Source organism: Ceratotherium simum, chromosome 7, assembly GCF_057802395.1.
Source record: "Ceratotherium simum simum isolate JZ-2026a chromosome 7, ASM5780239v1, whole genome shotgun sequence".
Taxonomy (NCBI): domain Eukaryota; kingdom Metazoa; phylum Chordata; class Mammalia; order Perissodactyla; family Rhinocerotidae; genus Ceratotherium; species Ceratotherium simum.
This window is the reverse complement of record NC_141906.1, coordinates 75,932,525-75,958,773: the sequence shown is the minus strand read 5'-3', so window position 1 is coordinate 75,958,773 and position 26,249 is coordinate 75,932,525. Positions and strand designations below refer to the sequence as shown.

Sequence of the window (26,249 nt, the reverse complement as noted above, 5' to 3'; positions counted from 1 at the left end):
ATCCTGTGTTGTGAGTCAGGATTTCCTCCACACTGAAGCCCATCTCTTTAATTATAGCTTTACTGTGGGGCAGGTGTTGGTTGGTGGGGTCTGAGTTTATCTCAGAGGGGTAAAAGAAGCAGCTATTAATTCATTTGCTTAGAGGCAATTTTGATAGACAGGACAATCAAGGAAGGGAAAATGAGTCCATATTAAAATGATACTCCTTTCATATTTTCCCTCCCAGAAAATATGAAATCTTTGCTCTGGGAAGGGCCTGCAGCTTTATTTGTAGGTTACCTATTGAGAGGATCCTTGCTGCAGAACACTTCCCTCATCCTTGGGTGTCTCTTTTGTTGTGCTATCTTGAATTCTGATATCCTTTTGAGTTTAATTGTTTCTTTTGAGAGGCTTAAGCTTGGTGATTTGTTGCTTAGTGTGAATTAATGTAATGAAACTACTTTCTTTTAATACCTAGCAAGGATCATTCTACTGTGGAACTGGGCTATTGATTAAAGAGGTTATAGCAGTCTCTATAGTTGGGGGTGGGGGTGGAGGCGTTCCTAGATGGAACATTTAAATGAGTGTCTTTGGGAATCATGAGGCTGTTAGTGGAGGGGGTGGGGGGAAGGATGTGTGAAAAGAGGGCATTGGAGGAGCTGAAAGATTATGAAAGAGAAATTTAATTGCACAGGAGTTCATCTAGGGCTGCTCCTCCTCTGGAATCCTGACTACTGTATCTGCTTGCCTCAGGTGCTTGGTCAGCGCTTACCCCACCTAGCTTCTTTAGAGGCTGGTGGTAGGTGAATTCCAGCTCCCAAGAAGTCTCTGCATTCTGCGTTCTCTTCTTCAGTCAGTTGCTGGCAGTCTGCCCATCATATGGACCCCGAATCATAGTTGGGGTCAGGACAGAATTTAACCTTTGGGTACTGGATAATTTATGTTCCCTTCCCTGAATTGCTTTCTGACTTGAGAAAGGCTTATTACCAAAAGTTCCTTTGTGCCCCTCCTTTCCTCAGCTCCCTTGGGAGCGCCAAAGAGTAGTAGCAGCCCCGGATTGCTTCCTCACGCGATCTCTGCCCGCGCTGCCGCTTGGCGGGAGTGGTCGCAGCGCGAATGTTCAGGGAGGCCTTCTCTACATGCTTTATGTGGTTATGCTTCCTTGTCTTCCTCAGTAACTTAATGTTTTATTGATTGATTTAAGTTATTTATTTTATCTCATGAACCTTTATTATCAACCTGTGGCTGTGCTGACCTGTACTCAGGTTTGTTCTGATTGTTGTAGGAAATGGTCCTTGGCTAAGAATGGCTCCTTTCCCCTCTTCTAGTCTGCCTGAAAGAGCAGTTCCCAGTCTCTTGGAATATCCTACTAACTCACCTAACCGTTCCTGTTTTATGCTCTCTTAATAGATCTCATGTTGCGAGAACCGTCAATGCAAGTGGCTTCCAGCTCTTATGAACACTTTCTCCACCCAGACCCTGGCCCTGAATATCAGTTCTTGTCATGACACTCTGGTTGCTGTTCGCTATGCCTGGGCCACATGGCCTTGTGAATATAAACAGTGTCCTCTATACCACCCCACCAGTACCCTGCCAGCTCCTCCCTTCATTGCTGTCATTACAAATCAGATTCCTGGAAATCATAGCAAGGTTGCAAAATGATTTAGCTGCAGTATGATCATATCTTAGACATAGTGTGGATTCTTTAGATTTGGGCATTTAGGAGTTTAAATGATGACAACTATTGCTTTTAAAGGAAATTAATACAAAGGTCTCATTGGACAGCTCCCAGCTAGCACATGGCTGTTTCTGTATTCTGAGATGATCCAGGGCTGATAGGTAAATGGGATGATTACTTTTTGTCCCCTGGTTGGTCTAGGTGTCTGTATCGGACTAATTCCAAACCACAAACAAATTGAACCTCAGTGTCATTCACTTTCTTCATTATTGGGAGTGCAGTGTCTAACACTTTTGTCTCTTACATCCAGAATTGTGGAAACTCAGGACTGGAAGAGATTTCAAGGCTATGTAAGCCAGGTGGTGTTTATGTGTTCTTTACAAAATCTGACAAGTGGTTATTATCTGTATAAGGTTTCCATTCTAAACTTCCCAACAGTTTTTCCTTATCTGGAACTGAAATCTTTCTTCCACTACCCAACTGTCTTTCAGATAACTGAAGATAGCCCTATTTGTGTTCTCTCTAAGCCCAAAACAATTCTGTTCCGTCAGTCCAAATGATGAAAATGTGAATGTTGAAAACAAACCAACCAGAACCCTGTGCAGGCATCTGGGGAGGTGCTGAGGGACTGCCTTAAGAAATGAAGAGAAAGAGTGAGGCGGTGGTAGCCCAGGAAGGCCCTCAGGCTACCCAGAGCAGGAGTGGGGGAATCACAGGCTTAGGAACACATGACAGTGGAGGTCACTGAGAGGCGAACAGTTCATTAGAGTTAAATATGAATCTCAGGCTCTTTAAAGTTAAGAGGTTTAAATATAAAAAGGATAATCCAGATGGAAGAAAAAAGTGAGGCTGAAAGTAAAGCTACATGATAAGCATTTAGAAAAGTAATCCAGATGGGGCAAATGTGAAAGAGGGCTTGTGTGTTTACTCTTAAGAATCATAATGCTGTTGATTGGTTGATTAAAAACAGCTGATGGCACTTGATAATTGTGGTTATCAGAAGTTGGAAATAAAGGTATAATCATTAGTGGCATGTACACATTTATATCCAGTCAAAATTGGGTTAGGAATGAGCTTGTAAATTGTCTTTTGAAGCGTGAGAAGGGAGTAAGACTGTTACCTATGAGTAGCTTTCATTCCCTTAATGTGAAAAATGAGAACTAAAGCAGTAAGCATCTTTCTCGCCACACCTGTCCTCCAAATCGTCCTGGTGTAGCTCCAAACAGCAGGAATAGCTTTGTCAGTGTCAGCATTTTATTTAGTAAAAAACCAAAACAACTATGCAGTCTGCAAGGAACTTGGGCTCCTCTGAGGCCTTCCTAGTACCATTAACTCCTAACACCCATACTTTGACCTGTTATGCATCTGGCCTAATGGGAACCATGAACCTAGTAACAGACTCCTAAGAAAAAGTAAATTTACCCATCTACCCCTTCCCATCCCCAATACACACACACTAGGGGCTGGTCTAATTTGGAGGCAGCTAGCGATAGCCAAGAAGCTCGGGTTCCTTTCACCCCAGTAACCTGGTGCACACAGTGTAAAAAATTAGGCTTAGGTAGTGGATATATTAATGGAGGCACGTGAATCTTAATTTATTTTTAATGGTTGAATAATTTAAAACATTCTGTGGTAATGCAGTTTATTTCCCAAATGAAAATAACTTCTTATGGTTTGAAAAATGAAATTTATAATCACTGTAGAACATTTGGATGCTAACAAAAAAGTATAAGCAAGTAAAAACCACCCCCAAATTCATAATTTGGAGAGAAACACAATATTTTGGTGAACAGTCACTTGATTTGTTTGGGTTATATTTTACACACTACGTGGTATATTTTGTAATCTGTGTTTTTGACTTATTCTAGCACAATAATTTTCCTGTGTCAATTGACTATAGATTTAGTGTTTCAGTTTGTGGGACCCATACTTACTTTAACCAATTTCCCCTTAGTAGACATACAGGTTTTTTCCAATTTTTCACTATAAAACTAATACCGTGATAACTATTACCTGCTGCAAACATCATACCACACTTATTTCCTTAGGGTCCTTAATGTGGAATAACATGTTTAAGGAAAAATATGTTTAAAATTTTGATTATCTACAGCTTAACCCTCCCAAAGGGTTCAACAGTTTACATTCCCACCAAGGTATAGTTCCATTTTTTCCCTCATTCTCATGGACACTGGATGTCAAATTTAAAAGACCTTTTACAATCCAGTAGATGAAAAGATATTTTAAGTATATGAGGGCACTGTTTTTCAAGTTTTTAAAAATGATGATCCATAGTAAAAACATTTTTATTATTCCATGTATCCCCATACATGTGTATGCATGTGTGATATTTATATAAATACATATACACACTATAGTTGAAACCAAAGTTTCAGCCTTTCAACATGCGATGCATTCCAGTATGTGCTAATTCTCTATTTAATTTAATTTAAATTAATTAATTTATTTTTTGTGAGGAAGATCAGCCCTGAGCTAACATCCATGCTAATCCTCTTCTTTTTTGCTGAGGAAGACCGGCTCTGAGCTAACATCTATTGCCAATCCTCCTCCTTTTTCTCCCCCAAAGCCCCAGTAGATAGTTGTGTCATAGTTGCATATCCTTCTAGTTGCTCTATGTGGGACGTGGCCTCAGCATGGCTGGAGAAGCGGTGCGTTGGTGTGCGCCCGGGATCCAAACCCGGGCTGCCAGTAGCGGAGCGTGTGCACTTAACCGCTAAGCCATGGCGCCGGCCCTCTATTTAATTTTAAAAGATGTAGGTCTTGACTCCCTAAGTGTAAGAACAACTAATGGGTTGAGATCTGTAGTTTGAAAAACACTGTTCTGGAAAGTTACAAAGTGAATACTCTTATTAAACAGCACACTAACTTATTTAAAGGCTCTCTTTTAATAAGTGTTTTACTCAGGCTGTAACAGAACGGAAAGATATTTGCTTTATGATAAAAGCAGCATATATCATTTCTCTATAAGTGCAAATATGTTCAGGCAACTTATAAGAAAAAAGAGAAAAGAAAGAGAGAGGGGAAAAAAAAAAAAAGAGGAAAAAAGACCAAAGAAAAACATTAAAACATTAACAGCTTTGAGTAATCCCCTTTCCACCCGATTTGCTTTTATCCAAATTTTAATAGATTATTTTTTTGCAATGTAAAGTTATACCAAATATAAAAAGACTGTAATTAAGAATCAAAAAATTAATGCTCTTTAGTTTTTGATACTTTGTAGTGGCTGGTGTAGTGTGCTCTAAATGCTATTGTCTGATCCCCTCTGTCTGCTGTTCAGATTTATTTCTATAAAATGCTAATCATATTTGTGTTCTCCCCAATTAGCAGTTATGAAGTGTAGCACAATAACAATCCAGTTCTCACCACTCCTTCCCCTTTCTTCTTCTGGGGTCCGTTTGTTCCTGCCCATTCCAGCCAGCCCTGGTACCTGGTACTATGCCCTCACTGCCCATCCAACCAGGTGCTGTGGAGTGGTCAGGTTAGGTGATGCAGTAAACCTCCACCTTAATGCCATAAGCAGGGTCCAAACAATTTAGTTGCATTGAATGTGGAGTTATTACACAGTTAATGAAATGATGGGGTGACTCTGTTTTGGAGGATGGGAACCAATCCCCAATCATATCTAAATTTGTGTTATCATGTGGTTACAATGTATTTAGCTAAAAGAACATTCTCCAATAAGGAACCACAAAGAGGATATAGAAAGGGTGAAACAGGGCTTTTCGATCTCCTTGAAGGATGTGTGAAGCGTGAAGAAAAAGATGAACAGCGTGCTGTGGACTGGACTCGCAAGCTTAGGGATAAGCAGGATGTGATTCTGATGACACTCACATGAAAACCAGCAGCAGCCTGGGTTGCGGGGGCTGGGACTTAATATTCCGTGAACTAGAATCAGAATCAAGGGTAGAAGGTTGTCAGACTCTTACCACATGCATCCTTCACGAGGCAGCAGCCATCGTTCACTCTGGTTTATAAAGGACTTAAGTTTACCTCAGGCAGAGCTAAGCACAAAAGATTATATTTTGATTACAACAAGATGAAAATAAGCAGAATTGTCAAGAGAAATTTATTACTAAAAATAAAGCAGCTGAAGTTTTTCTCAGGGAAAACTGTCACCACAGGAACTCCACGGCAAAAGGTGTTAATTTAACATCTTCACTCCTGAACTGCTGCCTTCGTCCATATATTCTAAGTTTTAGTTTAAGTTAAAAAATTCATCATGATGAAAATGATGTGGTATCTGATCCCTTCTTGTTCAGTCTGAAGACTGAGTTGGGCTACACTGCGATGGAGACTTCAAGTGCTGTAGGTGAGTATCTACCAAAGATTCGTGTGTCAGGAACATGGGCTGGTAAGAAGACACAAAGGCTGTAGGCTGAAGCTCTGGGAGGTCCAGGGATCCTGGGGAAAAGAATTCCTTAAGTTGCAGTGCTGCCTGGGAGTCTCAGGAGACTGACCAGACACATATGTTCTTTCAACTCCTTAACACCCTTGCATCTGTCAGCCAATTCTGCCCTTGTTTGGTAAGACAGAACAGATACTTACTATTACAATGAAGAAAACTGGTGGAAACAGATTAAGTGACTTGCCCAGGGTTATATAGTATATTAGGTAAAGAGTGAGAATTTTAATTCTGTTTTCTTATTTACAGCCCAGAGCTCTCCCTATATGACCCCAGTGCTGGATCCCCTGATCACTCCACCCATCTGTGGGAGGGAAGCCATGGAACATAGGCACGACCAAGGCCATGACCTGACCCCCTTTACCTCATTTGAAATTTTAGTCCTACACGGTCAGCTCTCCCCTGGAGTTCTGCTTAGGTCTTACTTAGGTAGAAAATGAGAAACCCTAGTTTCTCGGTGCGCCCTGCCTTTCTATGACCACAGATGCTCCCTGTGACCTCTGTGACGACTGCTGGAGAGCTACGTAGGGTGACAGATCCTCCCGACTCAGGACTCTCCATGATTGGAACAATGAAAGCTTATATCACTTACTGCTCAGATATTTGGGGTACTCAGCTATGACTGAAGAGGGGAGGGTTAGCCTAAAATGGTCAATTTTCAAACCAGAAAGGTAAAATTAAAAGATACCTTGTAGAATGGGATCATTATCTTCATCAAAGGTCTGTCTCTGAAAAGCTTCAAAGCTTATAGTTGCATCATTCTCCGGCAGTCCTTGGGGTAGCTGCCCATCTCCAGGTTTGCACACATCAAATTTCACCCATTGGTAACTGCAGATCAAAGGGAATCATCACTGAGAGCTATCTGTTGGTCATAATAACCCATTCTTACCTCCAAAGGGATTAGGTATTTTTTCTGTAGATCTCTCCCATAACTCTAAAAAACATATTAACTAACCAAAAAAACTAAAAGAAGATAGACAGGCTTTTTTTAGTAACACATTATTCTGTAGGACTTCCCAACTCTTTTGCTGTCACGGTACACACGGAAAATGATGATAATTATGGTAACATGGGGTGCTGGCTCCTGTTCCCCTGTCCAGAGGGTTAAGAGGATCATGCCTTGCACACAGAAGCAGCTTAATAATTATGTGAATGAGCAAAACGATTTAGGTCCCTGGCCTGCCAATCACAGAGCTTCTCTCAAGGGATCTGACCACACTTACTTGACGCATTTTCGAGCTCCTGGACAACTCTGGATCAGGTTGTGGATGGTTGGATGAGAAAACCCAAAGAAGTCAGCTCCAGATGGAAGCAGGTTGGGCATTAGTTTCCCCCTAAATAGGAGAGGGAGGATTTTAGTTTAAGAGCCTAGAGAGAGATGAGAATGGATTTAGGAACGGAATGTGGGTATGAACACACAGAATAAGCTTTCTTATTCTGGAGATACTCTGGAGAATCTAGTTGCTAAGACATCCGAAGGATGCAGGATAGTGTTCTACAAGATAAAGGATCTCCACTCATTAAAAGCAAGAGAAAAGGTCTCACTGTACAAAAAGTGATCTTTTTAGACTGTCTTCAAGCTGTTGGTCAACTTACATGGTAGCACTTATGGTCTTGAGCAGTTCTGCATGACAGGCATCTGCAGAAGAGCTGACGATGGCATTCTGGAGGTCATCTTCAGGAACAATTTCAAACTGAGAAAGATAAAGGAGCAATTAGATCAATCTTCAAGGAAGAAGTAGTAGAGAGAAAGTCATACTACTCCTGTAACTATTTCTTCACTCTGGAACTTGAAGCTCATGTATACCATACTAGGAGGAGGGCACAATTTCCTAGAGTACTGTTAAAAATTCAAACAAATCCAAGAAAACAGGGAAAGTCCTTTGTTTCAATTCTATACTCTTTGGTTGACTGCTCGCTAGAGATGAACACTTAATTTGTTACCTTCCCAGACCCTTTCCTAACACTTACTTATATCTATAAGTACAAATACAAATGGTGTTTTAAAAACAAATGAGATCATTCTCCATGTAATCTTAGATTTACTTTATAATATCCAGGCCATTTTGACTGCAAACCCCCATTTCACTTTATTTTTTGAATTGCAAAATATCTTGACTATTTATAGAAAGAAACTTTTTTTGTGTGTTTTTTGTGAGGAAGATCAGCCCTGAGCTAACATCCATGCTAATCCTCCTCTTTTTGCTGAGGAAGACTGGCCCTGGGCTAACATCTGTGCCTATCTTCCTCCACTTTATATGGGATGCTGCCACAGCATGGCCTGAGAAGCGGTGCCTCGGTATGCGCCCGGGATCCGAATCCAGGCTGCCAGCAGCAAACCGCCGGCACTTAACTGCTACGCCACGGGGCTGGCTCCTATAAAAAGAAACTTTTAAATCAAAATTATAGTAATACTGAGGAATTTTGCCAAGAAAGTACTTTTGTAACAAGCACCATTTAGTCAACTTAATTCCTTGACCAGTTTTCTATAAAGTTTAATTAATTTTTGCAAAGAAAATATTTCTGTAACAAGTTCTATTCAGCCAATTAAATTTCTTGACTAGTTTTCTATAAAGCTCAGTTAAACAGTTTCCAGTTTTTTACTTTAATCAAATTATTCCAAACAGGATTATTTTCTGTATATATATATTTTACAATAATGTGTATTACTGATCATTTTTTCAGAATCCAAAACTGAGTACAGTTTCTACCATTGTTAGTTTTCTTCTGAGGTTATTATTTCACCTGAATCAGTTTTACTGTGTCAAATTGTAGAGATCTTTCAATTTTGTCAATAATAAATTATCTTGTGAGTAGTTTTAGTCAGTGGTGGTTTTGTTACTTCAATCAATGACATATGTTGCAAGTTTAAGATACTGATGGTTTATATTTATTTGTCAGCTAATTCATGAAAAAACTGTGAGCAATTATCTTCAAATGTTTCAGGATTGCTCTACTATTTGGTATTGGTCATGCCAATTCCAATCTTTTATGTTGTGTGCACAGTAACCTATTTGAGCAAAGAACAATTAAAAGACCAAAATGTCATATTTTGGTCTTAGAGATCTTTCCCTGTTAGTATGTGTAAATCTATTTCATTCTTTTAACTGCTGTGTAATATTACAGAAAGTGGATATATCTTAATTTTTCACCATTCTCCTATTGATGGGTATTTAGGCTATTTCTAATTTCTTGCTATTGCAAACCATGCTGCAATGCACACCGTTATATGTAATTCTTTTGTTCACATTTGCACATTTCTCTAGGAAATACCAGAATACCTAGAAGTATTGTGTCAACAGATACACATATTAAAATTGTTGATATTGCCAAGTTGTCTTCCAAAAAGACTACAAATTTTCATTTTACTAATGCATACTTGTTTTCCTACACCCTGGCCAACATTCGATATTATCAATCTCTCTGATGTTTGCCTATGAGCAAAATAAGATGTTTTATTTGCATTTCCCTAAATACTAGTGAGGTCTATTCTTATCAACCATCTGCACTGTTTCTGTGAAATGCCTGTTTTATCTGATTGCTTTTTATCTTGGACCACAGGAGCACTTTATTTGGCTATTAACCTACTCATACATTTTCTTCCTATTTGTTGCTTGAGATTTAACTTTGATTATATCATTTATAAAGTTTAGATTTTTAATAGTCAAATCTGTTCCATTTTTCTTTATGGCTTCTATGTTTCATGTCTTGCTAAAGAAAACCTTTTTACCTCACTCTAAGATTATAAAAATATTCTTCTATATTTTCTTTTAATATATATATAGTAGAAAACATTCTATAAAGCTAACGTAATTAAAAGTCATATTGGCATTTATAGACAAATAGATGAAATAGAATCATCTGGAAACATACTCAAGTATTATATGTATTTAGTATATACTAAAGGTGTCACTTGATGTTAGTTGGAAAAAAATTAAAGCTCACAATGTACCTAAAAATAATGTCCAGATGGGTTAATGAACTAAAAAAAAAAGGAAATTAAACACCCAACAGACTCTTCTTTTTCAAAAATATTTTAATAATTTGTCTTTCGGAGGAAATTAAGAATCAGCTTGTCAATGTCCATTAACATTCTATCAGGATGTTTGATTAGTTTTTTGATTAGATTTGCATTGAATTGATAGATTTGTTATAAATATGGTATATTGCTATCATATTGAGTCTTTCTGTGAGAGCACGTTCTAAAGAGAACTGCTGCACGGCCAAGGTCATCTGAACTCAGATGCGTCCCACAGTGCTCCAGCCAAGACAGGAGTGATGCAGTATTATCCACAGGCGTCGGGCAGGCTCTCAGCCTCTGCTCAAAGGTTCCTTACCTTGCTTCTATCTCCTTTCACTCAATTTTCTAACGATCTGTAACATCATCAGACAGTGAAGCCTGGAACTCTGAAAATGGTCTATTTTTCCCCAAAGATCAGAGGTGATGGTTAAGAAAAATGAACTGCCTTGAATCATAGCACTAAGAAGGATGAACAAACATATTTAATAAGACTAGGATTCAGGTCTCCCAGGTCCTTAAGAGTATGTGCATCCAGAAACTGAAAATGGCAGAATCAAACTAATCTTCCCTGTGTATGGGCCTGCACTTTACAAATAAACAGGTTTGATCAGCCTCACATAGTCACCATATTGACAGTAGGAGAATCAGACGGATATAGATTCACATCCCAGCTCAATCACTTATTAGCAGAGGTGTGACTTAGGGCCAAACACTTTTCCTGCATCTTGGGGTTACCCAAATGGCGATTAAACAGTATCTACCTTGTAAAGTGTCAGAACAGGTCATTAAGTGCCTGTCACAGAGAAGGTTTTCAAAAAAAGGGGAAAACAGTAGTTATGATCAGAGTGGGTACCTGAGGCTGCATACCACCATCCTTGATCTGACAGGTATATAGACACTTCTGGTCTGGGCACTTCATGCTGGCAAAGATTCGAGTACTGCAGTAGCCCACAGGGTAGATGGCATTCTCATCATGGAAGCCAGGTCGGTCGGTGATGATCTATAAAAAAGATTCCCCCAACCTGCGATTGAGGTCATGGATAATTTAGAAGTCCAGTGTACTATGGGAGCCTTTAGAACCACTCTGTCGCTGCAAAGAGTGACTCAAATCACACACAGAAAGAGTGTAGGCTGTGCAGCAGACACAACTGACCTGGTTTCCTAGGGATTGGAGATTTTTCTGGGGTTGGTCTGGATCAGCAAGGGGCTGCTGCTAATGGGAAGAGGGAGGGAAGGCTTAACCCCATTCCCGTATTTCTGATTCTCCTCTCTCTATATTGCTGGTCTCACTCACCTCCCCCAGGCTATATACTGTTAGACCCCCCAGTCCGATGGGGAACACAGGCCGTCCTGAGGGATCCAGGGCAATGGGCTGAACCAGCTTGCGAGCACCTCCCTCCATTTTCTTTTTCTTGGATGTTTTCTTCAGAACTGAAACGCAAATCTGGGGTCACCCACTTTAGGCCCCTCCCAATGCTGAGGGGAAGGGAAAACTTTACACGTGAATGCTATGGACAATTAGCCAATGTGGTTCTACATACTCACCAAATGGGCACATGGGACTTTTCCCCAGAGCCCTGAGTATCTTTCTAACCCACCCACCTGGCAGTAACCAATTTTAATATTAGTGCTTAGCACCTAAAAGCCTTACACTTTTTAAGGACTCTTACTTCATTTATAAAATCAGAAATTTTCCATCCGTGTGCTCAGAAGGCCACTTAGCCCATTTCCCTGCCTCTAGGAAAGACTGAACTGAAGGCAACCCAGAGAGTGGGGGGTGTGGGAGAAGAGGGAGGCCTTACCCTGCTCCCGTTGCATTTAACCAGTCTAACTGGAATTCCTCCACCCAAAGTGGCTTTAATACACTTGCTTTTCAAGGGCTATTAGGGCTGCTTAAGGATCAGATGAGAGTTTAAGTATATTTGTGGCCATGTGTGTCACCAGTTAGTACCAGGTCTCTGTCATTAGTATTGGAGCCATTAGGGCAACTGATATCCTCTCCCCAAGGTACCTTCCAGTTTGTTGTTCTCTTTGCCTTTTTCTTTTTTCTCCTTCTTGGATTTCTTCCCAAATGGTTCCTCAGCCGCAGTGCTGGGCCCGGAAATGGGCCCAGCTCCCTGTATAGATCCCACAGAGCTGGACACACCATAAGCCAAGGGCAAACTGGAGCTGTGGGAAGGAGCTGCAGCCTGTACTTCCCCTTCAGTTAGAGCCTGAAGCTGGAGGAGCTTCTTTAGCAAGTACCTGAGGTCGGGAAGGAAAGGGAGCAGAGGCATAAACTTGTTTTATCTCACTTCAATATTTTACTCTAGTATTAGGAAAAGCCAGAACTAGAAAAGATTATTACACTCATAAAAATAAGGTTCTTATTGGAGCCTGGGAATAATGAAGCTTCAGAGGATAATACCTCAAGAAGCCAAGGAAAAAGGATTGGAGCTTATCTCTCTTGTATCTGGAGGGTTCCTCTACCTTGATGTTGGAAGGTGTTAGGCTTCTGTATACCCCACTGTGATTTGCACAGAGTAGTACGTACTCAATAAATATTTGTAGAATGACAAGTAGTTGCTTTTATCCCTTGGCTTTTATAATTGGTGAGTTATAATAAGATGACCTACTAGATGTGACAAGAGGGTTTTGTCAGAAAGATGAATAGAGCTGTCTCATCACCATGGTTCAACATTACTTGGGTAAAGAGGAACCAATACCACAGGTTGTGGGTTTCTCTGTACTTGATGAGTGGCCAATGGGCCGTGCAATGAACAAAAATCCCACTAGAGAAAAATGCCCAGAGCAATAAAACCTTATCATTCACCACAAATGTGATTCTGAACACAAAATGAAGCCAGCTCACCGTCTTTCTTCTTTTGCTTTAAGAAATTTTTCCTCAAGACGAGCAATTTCATCACAAATAGCAGCATTTTCCTTTAAGAAAAATTTTGAATATAATCATATAAAATGAATAAAAGATCTAAGTATTATGCTGGGAAGAGGAGCTATATTCCAAACCAAAGAAGTCTGTGTTGGTGGGTAAGAAGGATAAGCTAGTCTACCTTGCAGACAAACTATAAGAAACCTACAGGTAACAGTAGAGTCAAGTTCTATGGGCAGGGTAATTACATAATTTATATAAATGGAGGCACCTTTGAGTGAAAAGAGGAAGCTATCAATGATTATGCCAGAACAATATGGCAAACTATGGCTGTCCAAACCAAACCAAGATGTACGGTGACCTTAATTAGAGTAGCGTTTGTCAGAGAAAAGGGCAAACTGCTCACATTTATGGATGCTTAAATTTAATCCTTATAAATATGAGGAATGTGATTCCCCTGTGTCTTGACTCTTGGGTGCTTAGAAAACCAACCTAACCCAAGGAATCCCAAGCAATATGAAGCTTAAAGAGAAAAACTGGATGGAACAAAATTAACTCCAGTATGTAAAATTCTTAAACTTTATATAATCTACTTATGTCTATTCAACTATCATCTTTCTTTACTGATGACTCAATCCATTTCCCAAGCATCAGTCCTGAAGGGAATGCTCCAATCTGGATGTTCCACAGGTGGGACCTCAACCTCTGAATGTTCAAAACAATATCACTGTTCTTCACAAAACCTTTTTCATGTACTTGATGGAACCAACATCCTTCTAATAACATAGGCTCCAAGCTTTACGTACCTTTGACAAGTAGTGGATAAAAGAAAGGTAAGAGTCAACTAGATATCAAGTCCTCTTAATTCTACTGTTCTTATTTCTCTCCAGTGCACATACCAAGTGCTAAGTAAATGCTTTTGGCATGAATGTTCTAATTTCCAAACCTTTCCTTATGTTTCCAAAAAAGCTGAGAGATGTTCAAGCTTTTGGTAGAAAGAGGTAAAGTGGTGATTTGGATGTGGGAGGACATTTGAGGACTTCACTCCGTATTTCCAAGCACTGAGGCAAGCCTGAACAAGCCAGAATACTGTAACACAAAGTTGTGGCTGGCAACAGTTCATTCATTCAATAAACCCAGGGTCTCTACAATAAAGGAATGGCAGAAACACTTGGGAGACTCAAAAGAGGTTAGAAGGGGGGATTACTGATAGCTTCATGTGCCTATTTACGGAAGGGGTCAGTTATGGGTACGTGGGTTGCTTGGGAAATAGGCTGTGGAGTGCAAGTAATGAAGGAACTAGAATCAGAATGTCTGAGTTGGAGTCTGGGCTCTGACAGAGTGCCCTTGAGCAAATCATCTGTCTGGGTTTCAGGGCTGTCATTTTAAAAATAGTGCCTCATTCTCAGGGTTCTCTTGAGAATCAAACGCATTTCTAAGAGTTTTGTGGTAAAAATGATAAAGACTAAAACTTAGTGACACATGTTCTAGGTACCAAGCACTTTACTTGCCTCATTTAATCTTCATTAACTCTGCAAGGTAGTTAGTTCTCATTTCCAGATGAGGAAGCAGAGCATTAGAGAATTAGGTAATTTGTCCAAACACACAATGCTAGCAAGAAGTAGTGTATACTGCAAAAGCTAACACTATATTAATGCTGCCACTCTGGGAAGGGGAAGAGTTTGGGGAAAGATTCCGCGAGTTAGGAGAGTCTCGGCGGAGAATGGCTGAGCGACGGTCAGACTCACAAACACTGTGGCTTTGGCCGCTTTGCGCAGCCGCAGGTACTTCAGCCGGTACTTCTCGTTCTGGCTCTTCTTCAGGAGCTTTTTCATCCTGGCCTTGCTGGACGGCAGCGCGGCCCGCGGCGAGGAGGCGAGGCCGCCCAGCAGGCTCATGGTCCGGCCCCGCTAAGGGGGCTCCAGGGGGCGGCCGGCATCGGCTCCTAGGACGAGGAGCGGCCGGGAGCGCCCGCTTCGTTTGGTCTGGGCTGGCGGAAGCGGACCTCTAGGAGTCGACCTGTCCAGAACGTCCTCAGGGCGGCTGGCTGGGCCAGAAATTCTGCAACGGAACCCGGCTCCCGGCGCCTCCCAGCACTTCCGCGTCGGCCTCGGAAGTAAGACCTGCCCGGAAGTAACGTAAGGGCGCCGGCCGCGTGTAACTTCCGGGGCTGTGAGAGCATCCGTGCCCCAGCTGGAGGGAGGAGAGGGAGGCGGGCGAGTGCAGGTTGGGGAGAGGAGGGAGGGCCCGCGGCCGGAAACGACTCCGTGACCCACCTCCGTCGGTTTAGCTGAGGGTTAGAATTGTTGAGCTAAGGCACGAACAAACAAAAGTCTTCCCAACGCGAATGTCATCCACGCTCCCCGCAGCCCACTGCGTTTCAGCACCACTTTTCACACTTGGTACAGACTGGCCTTCCCGAGTGTGGGACGCACTTGAACGCGAGTGCTGGTAGTGCTGCTTTCCTTGCTTGCTTCCTTTCTACAGCTCGCATAAGTGTTTCCTGAGTGCCTGTTATGCTGTGATTTTACTAGGAGCTGGGCCTACAGTGGTGAACAGAAAAAAGACCTGTGCGCTCTCAGATTAGAATCTGGTAGGGGAGATGGAAAATTTAACAAGCAGTTTTAATAACATGCTAGCACTAAGTAGGCACTCAGTGTTTGCCTAATGAAACCGAAAGTATGCTTCTGTACGTATACTTATATAGCTCTGACTTGATAACCAAGGTCTATCTGAAATCATCAGATAAGGAGGATACACGATTCTTTAGAGGCAGAATTGGTAAATGCGCTGGTCTGGAAGTCGGAAGGCTTGTATTCATTCTTTTTGCAGCCATGCCACCAACTAGTTGAGTGAGCCTCTCTGGGTCACGGGTTTTTCCTCTCAAAACCGAATATACTCTTTAGAATAATAGAGGTGAATGAGAGTTCTAAACTGAAAGGTACTCTACTCATGTACAGTTAGTGTTATATATTCAAAATGTACACTTCTAGAATTGAATATGAAATTAAGGAAACTGTACGTAGTTAATAAGTTCATTGAATTACTGGAGAAAAATCTAGTGCTAATATAGATAACTTACAATCAGGGTTCAAAAAAGGAGGTTTAGAATTGATGACCCAGGTACTTCATTTCTGAAAATTGTAAAAGTAGTGACAGAGTCTTGACAAAATGGTTTTCACACAGGGAGAAGCCTTATGAAAGTCCCTCTATGTCCATCCATGTTGAAAGCTGCCCTTTTTGGACCTGGCTGGGTTTTAATAGAGCAGTTACTCATGGTGTCAGTGTGCTTTCACAAACATGCTCAAGGCAGCCGTATAGATTCATTTTTGGAAACTGCCAGGAAAATTTTCAGCCTACAAACTATCCATACTCATGCCTTTCATACTATAGATTGACACTTTACCTTGGAAACTGAAAATAGGTAGTTCTAAGATGAAGAGATTTTCTTTTTTTAAAAAAACATCCTTATTTGCTGTCTGATTTATTTCCTATCCAGCTGTATTTTGTCCTTGCAGGCTTTGTGATCTGACTCTATTTTCATTATTCCTCTTCATATACATGTATCATAACTAGTGGGAGGGAAAATGCTATTATTTGCCTTAGTTTTCAAGCTGCTCTGGCTGGTGGATTTCAGTGGAAGTTGCATTTAAAATGTTTATTGTTTCTTCTTCATAGAAATACTTCCTTACAATTTATAAAACATTTCATGCAAGTTTTAAAAATTTGGAAAATATAGTACAAAGATTTTAAAAATCCATAATGCAGCCACATGGAGTGAACCACTTTTAACATGTTAGTATGTGTGTTTAATATTTTCATGCATTTTCATATAGGTTAGATCATACTGAATATAATGTTTCCTTTTTGTTCATGTACCATCATTATAGTCATTTTGTAGTGTTACTGTGACTTCTTTATGAACATAATTTTAAATGTCTGCTTAATGTTCCAATTATGGCATAATAATTTTATGTAACTGTTTCCATGTTGTTTGACTTTTGATCATCAATTGCTGTGAAGTGCATTTTTGTGCACAAAGGTTTTTCAATACAGGCTTATTTAGCGATTGGGTCTGTGTGCTCCAAGCAATGTAAAGTTACCGAACAACTCATTCAGTCACTTATGTATTCAGAAGAGTATTTATTTAGTGCCTGTTATGACACAACCTTGAGGAAACTTATTTAAGAGGGAAAGACAGACAAATAAATGGAGAATATTAATACAGTGTAATAAAATTTTATCTCAGAAGTAGGTAGTGGATGACATGGCAGCACCCTAACTGGGAAGAGGAGAGGAGATGGAAGGCTTCTTGAAGGAAATATGCCTGAGCAGATTCTGAAGGAGAGCTAGTGGTCAGCCCAGTGAAGAACAGAGGAGAGCGTCTTGGGTAGTGGGGACAGCATGTTCAAAGGCTCAGCATCATGAGAAGCATAGGAAAGAAGCATAGCATACTGAAAGTAGTTGATCAGAGTGAAAGATGTATATGGAGAGAGGCAAGGGGAGAGACTGAAGTAGTAGGCAGCATTTGGATATTGAAGGGTCTTGTGTCCCAAATGAAGAGTTAGACTTTTACCCAATGACAATAGGAAGCCATTGATGAATGTCTATATATCAGCCCCTTTGCTTGTTTTATGTAAACTTAGCTGAATTTGTTAGAAGCAACATAACTTTTCTACTTAGCTATATGAAGAAGGGTCTACATGGCCTATGCAAAAATTCTCTGAAGAAATGGGTAATATGCAGCTCTAAAAAGAAATATCAAATGAGAGACAGTGTGGTATTGTGAGCTGAGTATGGCCTTTGGAGTCAGATCAAGATTCCATTAAATCCAGGCATTAGAATGGGAGTTAGAAGCTAAGGTGAGGTGGTGAGTCAGAGAATAGAGAGAAGGGGCTCAACAGCACTTTCCTATTTATCCTGTTTATTTCTAAGGGGTCGCTATTCAGTGATTGGCTGTAACTGGAGATATAGCATCTCCTGGGGTATGAAAAGCATACTAGTGCCCATTAAGAGTTATGAAGGAGTCCGCAGCCTGTAATCTCAGCCCTTGGTGAAGTGAGTCTCTGGTTTAGATGATGAGAAAGTGTATTTGCACACCTCAAGTCTCCACCCATAGCTGATGCACGGCCCTGGCCTTGTTCTACACTCTCCTTAAGCCCCAAGAGCAGATTACAAATTCCTGCCATCAGTATTTCCTGGCCCACTTTGTAGGCGACAGAGAGCCTGGGCAAGGTTGAGGACTTCCACAAAACAAGCTGGGCAAATTCCTTGGATTTCAGGCCACACCAGAGGGTTTCCAGGGATTTTATATCTATATTCTCTTACCAGATTACCATACTTGCTCTTCGGGATAAACTGAGTGTGTATCCTATGAGGCCAATGGAGTAAATATAGTGAGAAGAACCTGCCTCCATGAATAGCCTTTAGAACCTTCTTTTCTTGTAGAATGTCTAGACTTTAATTTTAGTTTTAGTTTTTTTTTTTTTTTTCCTGTCCTCGTATTGTGCTCTACACCTAATTTTTTGGTTTTCTGACTCTTCAGTTCCAGTGATCAGATTTGTTTCCATGTGTTGATTATATCTTCTCACGTTTAGGATAACGTGATACAGAATGCATGATTCAGCTGAATCCAAGTTTAGCAATTCTAAAGTGGGTATTTTTGCATATTGGTGTGTGAGGCTTGTGAGGAAGGAGAGAGATTTTTACTTTCCATAAAATTTTTTGCTTCATGGTTTCTTAACTATGGGTTTTCATTACACACCTGGTGGGTGAGATGTTTAGGTTTAGAGGATTCTAAGCCAGCCAATAGAGTCATGAAATCAACCACTGTGTCAATGTTGTGCTTCTCGGTGGTTATGTCCTTCAACACACATAAGACACTCAACCAGCTAAAAGAGATGAGCTCAGAGATGTTGGCTCGGAGGAAAAGAAGGATCACGTTGAGATCATTGATGGGGCATCCCAACATCTTTCTGCTGAGGAGATCAAAAGCTGGGAGCATCTCATAGATGGATAGGAGTCGTTTGTCCCACTGACATAGCCGTGTGAGGTTGTATATTATCACTGGAACCAATAGGGTGTATACTGCCACACTGGAGAGACTAACAATCCGGAAAACAGACAGGGAGGTCAGCCTGCACGTGATCATATCGGGGATGTGAGTCTCATCACTTAGCAGCCCTGTCTTGATGGAACAGCTGAATTCCTCTTGGAAGAAGATATCCAGATGGAAGTAGCCAAGGTACAGGTAGGTGGCTGAGGTGAAGAGGAGCAAGAGGGAGTTCCTCAGGAGGTAAGTAGCCACTAGTGAATGTGAGTGCTGCTTACATGCCAGGTACCGCTCTAGCAAGGGGAATTCAAAGTATCGTTCTTTCCGAGCCCTGGGCAGGGGAAGAAAGAGGCAAGGTTAGGAGGGACCATTTAGAACCATATTCTGAGAGAGCCCATGTGGGGAAGTAACAGAAGCTGTCTATCTGACATGGCGTTCCCCGCTCACATGAAAATCTGCATTCTCAGCATAACCACTCCTCTCCCCAAAATGAGGTGTATGAGTATATCTTAGTTCTCCAAGCAATGAGTGCCATGTGGTTAAACCCAGTGAATGGTCAGTGAATAATGAATGGTCATATGGATTTCTGCCCAGCAGGGCAGACTACTCCTCTAAGTAGGATCCTTAGGAAGCAATAAGGCTTCTTAAATTAGCACTGGACTGGGAGTCTAAATAACCACATTCGGATCCTTGGTCTGTATACTCTGTGTATGATTTTTAGGCCAATTCATCCATTTTATAAAAATAAATGTGCTAATAAGTGTGTGTTGAGAGCTGTAGTGTTCAGGTACATGTAAGCCAGTCTCTGCTCTGAAGAAGCTTACAGACTAGTTTGTGGGGAAGGGGCAGATAAGATATGCAAACATGGGATGAAAATAGCCCTTGATTTGTTGCTAAAATGGTGGAGACAAACCATGGTAGTTGTAAAAGTTAGGAGAGAGAGGTCACGGTGTGGGCTGGAGTGTTCAGAAACCTTTGTGGAGAATAATGTCTCCGAGTTGGCCTTCAAAATGTAGATAGTGTTCAGAAAGACAGGAAAGGAACTCTTCTTAGAGGATAGAGTAGGTGCACAAACAGGAGACACTATGTTTTCAAATCTTAGCCCAACTGTCCTCTTGGTGGGGCCTACCCTGGCCACTCTTTAAAACTGTCCCCTTCCCCGGCCTGGTGGCGCAAGCGGGTAAGTGCGCGTGCTCCGCTGTGGCGGCCTGGGGTTCGCCAGTTTGGATCCCGGGCGCGCACCGACGCACCGCTTGTTAAGCCATGCTGTGGTGGCATCCCATATAAAGTGGAGGAAGATGGGCACAGCTGTTAGCCCAAGGCCAGTCTGCCTCAGCAAAAAAGAGGAGGATTGGCATTGGATGTTAGCTCAGGGGTTGTCCTGCTCACAAAAAATAAAAAATAAAGAAAAATAAAAATAAAACCGTCCCCTTCCTCAACCTTCCAGCTTTCCTGAGACCCCTTACCCTGCTTTTGTTTTTTTCCCTTCATACCACTTATCTTCCACCGTATGACTTACTGAGGTGTTATGCTTTATTCCTTGTCTATTTTCTCTCAATAGGATGTAAGCCCCACATGGGTAGGTGTAGTTTTTCTTCCTCCCCACCCCCACCCTGACCCTGGCACGCATTCACACATATCCGAAGCACCCAGAACAGTGCCTGGTACTCAGTAAATGATGGATGAATGCTTAAAGGAATGAATGACTTGTTCAGGAGAAAAGGAGGAGACTGCTTAGGTAGACTGGAAGGTTTCTGTCACTTGGTAGTTGGAGAGAAGTTTGAAAATGTAGTTGGTGACAGTGTGTGGAGGGCGTTGGAAAAATATTTGGGAGAATTTGGATATTTTTCTGTAGGCTTGGGGGGGTAGCTATTCAAGGTTTCTGAGCAGGGGAATGGTATATGAAAGTGGCATTTTAGAGAGATTAATCCCTTTGTGACTCAGTGTGTTCGTAGGTAAACTAGAGGTAGAGTCCTTTCTCTTCTCCAGTACAGAAATGATAGAAAGTTAATGAGATGATGTGTTAAGCACTTTGAATTCTTGAGAAGTATGGTATAGAAGATAGTTTACTTTGCAAGGATGTCATTTTAATGCTGAGTCCTTCATAAAGGAGTGGAAGACAACTCACTTCTCCAGCTCATCCCAGAAAACATGGGGGTCCGAGCACTTCTGCTGGATCTTCACCATGTGCTGCACCAGGCGGATGGAGCGATTATAGGATTTGTCCAGTTCACTGATGATGAACAGCAGATCTGAGCTGAGGACCGGCACAGCTGCGTACTGCCACAGCAGAACTGGGAGGTACATGACCACAGCTAGGACCAGCATGGAGTAAGGGAGGGCCTGCAGGAGGAGAGTGAGCTGAGGAGGGAGGCCCAGGGTGCTGGGACCTTGTGGAGACAGCTCTGAGTGAGGGGCTCTCATTCCCTGGTTCCTGCCTCAGAGAGGGAAGGCAGTGTGGGGAATGAGTACCACAGGCCCAGGACCTAAGGCTCTCTGCTAACCTGGCTGAATATAGTGAGGCCCAGGAGAGAAGGGATGGTGGATATCTATGCTCTCCAGCTCCACTCTTCAGATATGGGGTCTGTTTAGGTGTGTAGGGCCCCAGGGAAAGGGGAGGCAGACGGACAGGGAGGAGTGTGCTCCCCATTCTCTGTTCTCCATGATGTTAGCCTGGGTAGCTAACTAGAGATCATGGCATCTTAGGGGAGAGCATCTTCATTCTCAGTCTTCCACCTTTCTTTCTTTGACTGCTCTAGGTTCTCATCACGAGACATTTAGAGTTCATTAGCTTTTAAACTCCAGCCAGGGGCCCCAACATTGCTGGCTTTTACTTAGCTGCTCCAGAGAGGAGGTCAAATCCTATTTCCTTCCCTGACTCCTCTCATGTGCGGTGGTCTTTTCTCATTTCCAGTTTCTTGGTAATACCAAACCACACCATCAGCCACTATCTTGGAAGTCTTTGGGGCTATTTCTGGTAAGTATGTATATAAACTGACATTGAGTATGCATAAGCCTTGTGTCCTGACTACACTATTTGCTACCTGAGGTAGGGGACTTCTCCTAGGTTTTCTCATCATACTTACCACAGCTAACAGGGTTGGGCCCACTATTTTGCCCATAGTAAAAACTCTGCTTGTAAAGGCTTTTTTAAGCTACATTTGTACTAGGTGCTTAACATGCATTATTTCATTTGATCTTTACAAAGTTGCTATCAGGTAGGTACTATTGGTATCTATTTTACAGACAAAGAAACTGAAGCGTGAAAAGGTTAAATAGCCTGTACAGGGTTACATGTCTAGTGGGTAAGTGAGCAGATTTGGAACTAGGCTGTCTGATTTTAGAGCTTATTCCCTTAACAACTACTTGACTACAGCTTGTCCTGAACCAGAGATGCTTTTTATTTTAGAGGAGAGTTTGAAAAAAAAGAGGGAGGATGCATATTTGGTTGCATCTAGATAGAGGAGAAAGGTATGTGTGTGTTTCCCAAATAAACAAGAGAGACAAGTTAGGAAAGGTATATTAGGCCACCAAAGAAAATTAGAACCTTTTCAGTCCTGTCTAAGAAATGACATTTCTTGAAAATAGGCTCTTCACCCCTAGAGATTCTGTTTCAGTAGGTTTGAAGTGGAGCCAGAGAATCTGGGTGTAAAGAGCTCTCAGGCGATCCTGATGATTAGACAGTTTAACTCTTTTCTGACATCTGAATCCCCTCTGCGATATCTTGAACTTGTTGCCATCTAGATCCTGTTTAAACACTTCCAGTGATAGAGACCTCAGGAACTCTTTCCATTAAGACTGTTGTTTTGTCTGGGTCCTAGAACTGTGGCAATTCTGAAGCCTTGTAAATTGTCACAACTAGAAAATGTCATGAGTGACTTCTGATTAAACATTGTGAATTGGATGTACATATTACTTCTGCTCCCTCGTGAACCTCCACTAGAATGACAGTAAAGGGATCAAAAAGACATAATCTTATAAAGACAAAGAAAACAGGAGAGGAGACAAGAGCAACAAAATGTTGAAAACTGGAAAGCAATTGTATGGTATAGAAGACACCAGCCTGTGGGGTGGATGGAGAATTGAGGCAGGCACAAGCACGCTATTTTGTACCACAAAACCAGAAAGACTCAGGAATCGGAGATACCAGGTATGTCTGAAAGTGGGCGTGCAAGTGGGGCTGAAAGTGAGAATGTTGAAAAATAGACCTGCAGGTCCTTTCTGTAACATGATGCACTCAAGCAACTACCCTTTCCCTCCCCTGGCAGAAGGCTTCTGCTTTACTCTTTGGAAATATTAAACCAGAGAGATTCTGTACTTGTGTCCATTGAGAGCAGGGGAACCATCCTGAGAACGGGAGGATAAGTTGAATGAATACTGAATACTGAGACCCACAGTTGACTTCCAAGAGGGTGGACAGCTGAGATTGATAATAACTGCCCCCTGTCCCCTCTGCACGAATTAAAGATCAAATCACTCTTCTTGGGAAAACTGACCGGCCCAAAAGGAAGGATTACAGATAGTGATTTTTGAGGTTTTCCCAATGAAATGGTCCAAAGGGATCACGTTAAACTCAAGGCTGCCAGTCAACAAGCCTCACCTAAACGCACAAAGCTTCCAATTAGATAAAAGTGGGCAACCAGAGATCACCAGACATATGAAGACTGCCTGAAACATGAAAGTCAATGACCAAAATAAAAAAGTAGGGAGAAGCGGTGAAGAGGCAAGAGAGAACATAATGATGCAGTTCCGTCCCACTCCACTCAGCCATGAAGCCAGCCTGATAGAGTCCCAGGCCACCTTACCTTGTGAGGCCAGAGGGATTTCGTTTTGACCCAGTCAAACTCATCCTGTTTGTGGTGAACCAGTGAGTCCCAACAAGAACTGTCCACGTAGGCAGCTTGATGGACACTGAAGTTACTGGGAGAGAAGCAGCTGATGGGAGACCCTGGAACAGGAATACAGCTTTGAGAGCTCTGAGTTGGAGCAGAGGAATGGAATCCACAGTGCAATCAGCTAAGTTTTCTAGGGGCTGCCCCTACCACTCTGCTAATTTCTATATCTGGGAGGTGCTTTCTTCTTCCCATGTCCCAGTTTCTGGGTTTGGTACTGCTGTGTCACTGTAGGACTGTTTGGCCCAGGCCTGCCAAAGTGGTGACTCGTCTTTATGACTACCAGTCATTCTTTTCTCTCAGAGCAACCTCTGGACTCCCAGACAGGCAGGCAGCCAGGGCCCCCTGCACTCCTGCAGTTTGACACCAGAGGGCTTACGGTTTGATGGTGACATCTCCTTCCTGAGAGAGCTGACATCTTTTAGGTTCCAAAAGAGGATTAATTTCCTGGACTTCTGAGCCCAAATCAAGAGAAAGGGTGTGCATGTAGTGCTGGAAGGAAAGTGGGCTTGGAGGGAGAGTCTCTGCTTTTTGCATCACTCTCTAAAAAGGGGCAGAAATGGGAACCAATACTTCTCCCCATCTTGTGGGTGAATGAAGATGCAGTGGGAGGTTGACACACCTCCTTGGGAAACACAGTAAGCTAATCACACAGCCAGAAAAGAAAGCCGGAAATCCCAGTTCTCGGAGAGTCCACATTTTCTTTAGTAGAGGCAGCAGATTTGCTGAGTTAATATAGCATCTAGAACTAGATACATGTGTTTTTGCGTGTGTGGTTGGAGTTCCTGGAGAGGAAGGAACATCATATTCAGCACCTGTGATGTGCCAGGCTCTGTCAGGCACTTAATATATGTTCTCAAATCAGTAACCCTGGAGGTGGGGAATAGGAAGAAGGCTCTGAGAAGGTAAGAGACTTGTCTGGAGCATGGCTGAGTAAGACCTTTAGAGGTTCTAGGTCCTGAAAAGACTATTAGGCCCCAATCTCTCTCATCCATTTGAAAATCAAAATAAAAGTTTAATTATTGCCATGACATAAAATATGTGAATACCAGAATTAAAACTAAATATTTTTTATTGCAAAATTTTGGAAATAACTTTCAAAATCTTTTGGTGCCTCTGCTTTGCTGGTGTAGGGGAGGAAGACAATTTCACTACTCTCTAGGTCCTTCTGGCTGGCCTACGAATTAAATTGACATGAGACAGAATAACAGGAGAAAATCAAACAAAGCTTTATAACATGTATACATGGGAGAAACTCAGGAAAACTGAGCAACTCGCTGGAATGGCCAAAGCCGCCACCTTAAATACCATTTTCAGCTGATGACAAAGGAGGATGTTGGGGGTGGCAGGAGTCAGTTATGGAGATTACCAGAAAAAAGCACGGTAAACAAGAGTAAGGTTATTATGCAGATTTAAGTCCTTGCCTTCCACATTGATAAGAGTTTCTAGAGATAAGGTCATCCCCTTCTTCCTGGTACAGAGAGGGAGACATCTTTACAAATGGAGATTTCCCTTACAACTGTAAATGTCTCTTACAAAGGGTAACTTCTAGTTTGTTTTCAGAGCTTTTCCCATGTCTGAAATTTTTTAAAAGAATAACCAGCCAAAAATAATCCTCATACCAAAGAGACACATCTTGAGCTGGCAAATTCTGCTCCCCTACACTGGTGCTCTAAACTCATGCATAGTCTGCCTTTTGGGTAACGCCCAGCCCAGTCATGAAACCTAGACACTGAGAGCTGTCACACTTCAGACCCCAGGCAAAGAGTCAAACAAAGTGGAATCTCTTTTATACACTGGGTCTTGGAAGCCACTTACCGGAGGAGAACTCCTGGGCAAATGTCAGGGACATCAGCAGCAAAGGGAAGCCCACGGCTACAAACTTGACCATCCGGTCCAGGGGAAGTTCCAGGCGCAGTCTTTTGAGGCGAGGGCCCCTGTGGTCCGGCAGCAGGGCATCTGAGAGCATGTACTCTGCAGCTGTGTGTGCAAGCGACATGATGCTGCTGAGATTTGGGGAGCAGAGGCAGCAGGAGGGGTCCCAGGATAGTAGAGTGAGGAGATGGCAGCTTCAGGCAGCTGGCTTTGAGGAGACAGTGCCTGCAGCCCCAGCCTCGCAGATATCTGTGCTAGGAGCAGGCGCTGGTTCTCTAAATAACTGGCCGGGCCCTGAGCCAGGAACCTCTTAATTAGAGGGAGGCGTAACTTAGTGGGTCCTCACTGGAGGAGGGTCGGGCTTTGGCTGGGGCTGGTGCCAGGCTGCTGTCTCTGGATTGTCCCTGAGCAGCTGGAGTCCTGTGGCTTTATGCTGCCCTCTCATTATTAAAGTATTTTTAGT

At 42.2% G+C, this 26,249-nt stretch overlaps 3 protein-coding genes across 6 annotated transcripts in view; 1 reads left to right on the top strand and 2 right to left on the bottom strand.

The window, feature by feature from the left end:
- Positions 1 to 2,684, top strand: part of SIAE (sialic acid acetylesterase) — a 36,007-nt gene extending 33,323 nt beyond the window's left edge. For both annotated transcript variants that reach the window (XM_014793720.2, XM_087433860.1), the window contains one exon: positions 1,390 to 2,684. In XM_014793720.2, the coding sequence (XP_014649206.2) occupies positions 1,390 to 1,641 (252 nt within the window). In that variant the 3' untranslated portion in view covers positions 1,642 to 2,684. The remainder of the gene's footprint in view (positions 1 to 1,389) is intronic.
- A 1,966-nt stretch (positions 2,685 to 4,650) lies between these two features.
- Positions 4,651 to 15,088, bottom strand: TBRG1 (transforming growth factor beta regulator 1). Of its 3 annotated transcripts, XM_087433862.1 has the most exons (10): positions 14,716 to 15,086; positions 12,950 to 13,020; positions 12,110 to 12,342; positions 11,393 to 11,529; positions 11,252 to 11,311; positions 10,952 to 11,098; positions 7,674 to 7,771; positions 7,301 to 7,411; positions 6,766 to 6,905; positions 5,726 to 6,076 (listed from the first exon to the last, which is right to left on the bottom strand). In XM_087433862.1, exons 1-10 carry the CDS (start codon positions 14,863 to 14,865, stop codon positions 5,931 to 5,933), a joined length of 1,293 nt encoding a protein of 430 aa, XP_087289988.1. In that variant the 5' UTR covers positions 14,866 to 15,086; the 3' UTR covers positions 5,726 to 5,930. The 3 variants fall into 3 exon arrangements, with proteins under 3 accessions (XP_087289987.1, XP_087289988.1, XP_004438472.1); XM_087433861.1 differs by lacking the exons at positions 5,726 to 6,076; positions 11,252 to 11,311 and adding an exon at positions 4,651 to 5,560 and having other exon boundaries at positions 14,716 to 15,088; XM_004438415.3 differs by lacking the exon at positions 11,252 to 11,311 and having other exon boundaries at positions 14,716 to 15,085.
- Positions 15,089 to 16,599: 1,511 nt separating this feature from the next.
- PANX3 (pannexin 3) lies at positions 16,600 to 26,038 on the bottom strand. Its single transcript, XM_004438414.3, has 4 exons — positions 25,730 to 26,038; positions 23,825 to 23,967; positions 21,148 to 21,362; positions 16,600 to 19,350 (listed from the first exon to the last, which is right to left on the bottom strand). Exons 1-4 carry the CDS (start codon positions 25,908 to 25,910, stop codon positions 18,711 to 18,713), a joined length of 1,179 nt encoding a protein of 392 aa, XP_004438471.1. The 5' UTR covers positions 25,911 to 26,038; the 3' UTR covers positions 16,600 to 18,710.
- Positions 26,039 to 26,249: the final 211 nt, after the last annotated feature.

Coding starts and splice junctions, on each gene's coding strand:
- TBRG1 (XM_087433861.1), bottom strand. CDS start 14,865: ATGAGCCTGCTGGGCGGCCTCGCCTCCTCGCCGCGGGCCGCGCTGCCG. Junction 6,906..7,300: donor GGAGCTCGAAAATGCGTCAA/GTAAGTGTGGTC, acceptor TTTGATCTGCAG/TTACCAATGGGTGAAATTTG. Junction 5,561..6,765: donor TAATGATCCCATTCTACAAG/GTATCTTTTAAT, acceptor TTCTGATTCTAG/TTCACGGAATATTAAGTCCC.
- PANX3 (XM_004438414.3), bottom strand. CDS start 25,910: ATGTCGCTTGCACACACAGCTGCAGAGTACATGCTCTCAGATGCCCTG. Junction 23,968..25,729: donor TGCCCAGGAGTTCTCCTCCG/GTAAGTGGCTTC, acceptor TTCCTGTTCCAG/GGTCTCCCATCAGCTGCTTC. Junction 21,363..23,824: donor AATCCCTCTGGCCTCACAAG/GTAAGGTGGCCT, acceptor CTCCTCCTGCAG/GCCCTCCCTTACTCCATGCT.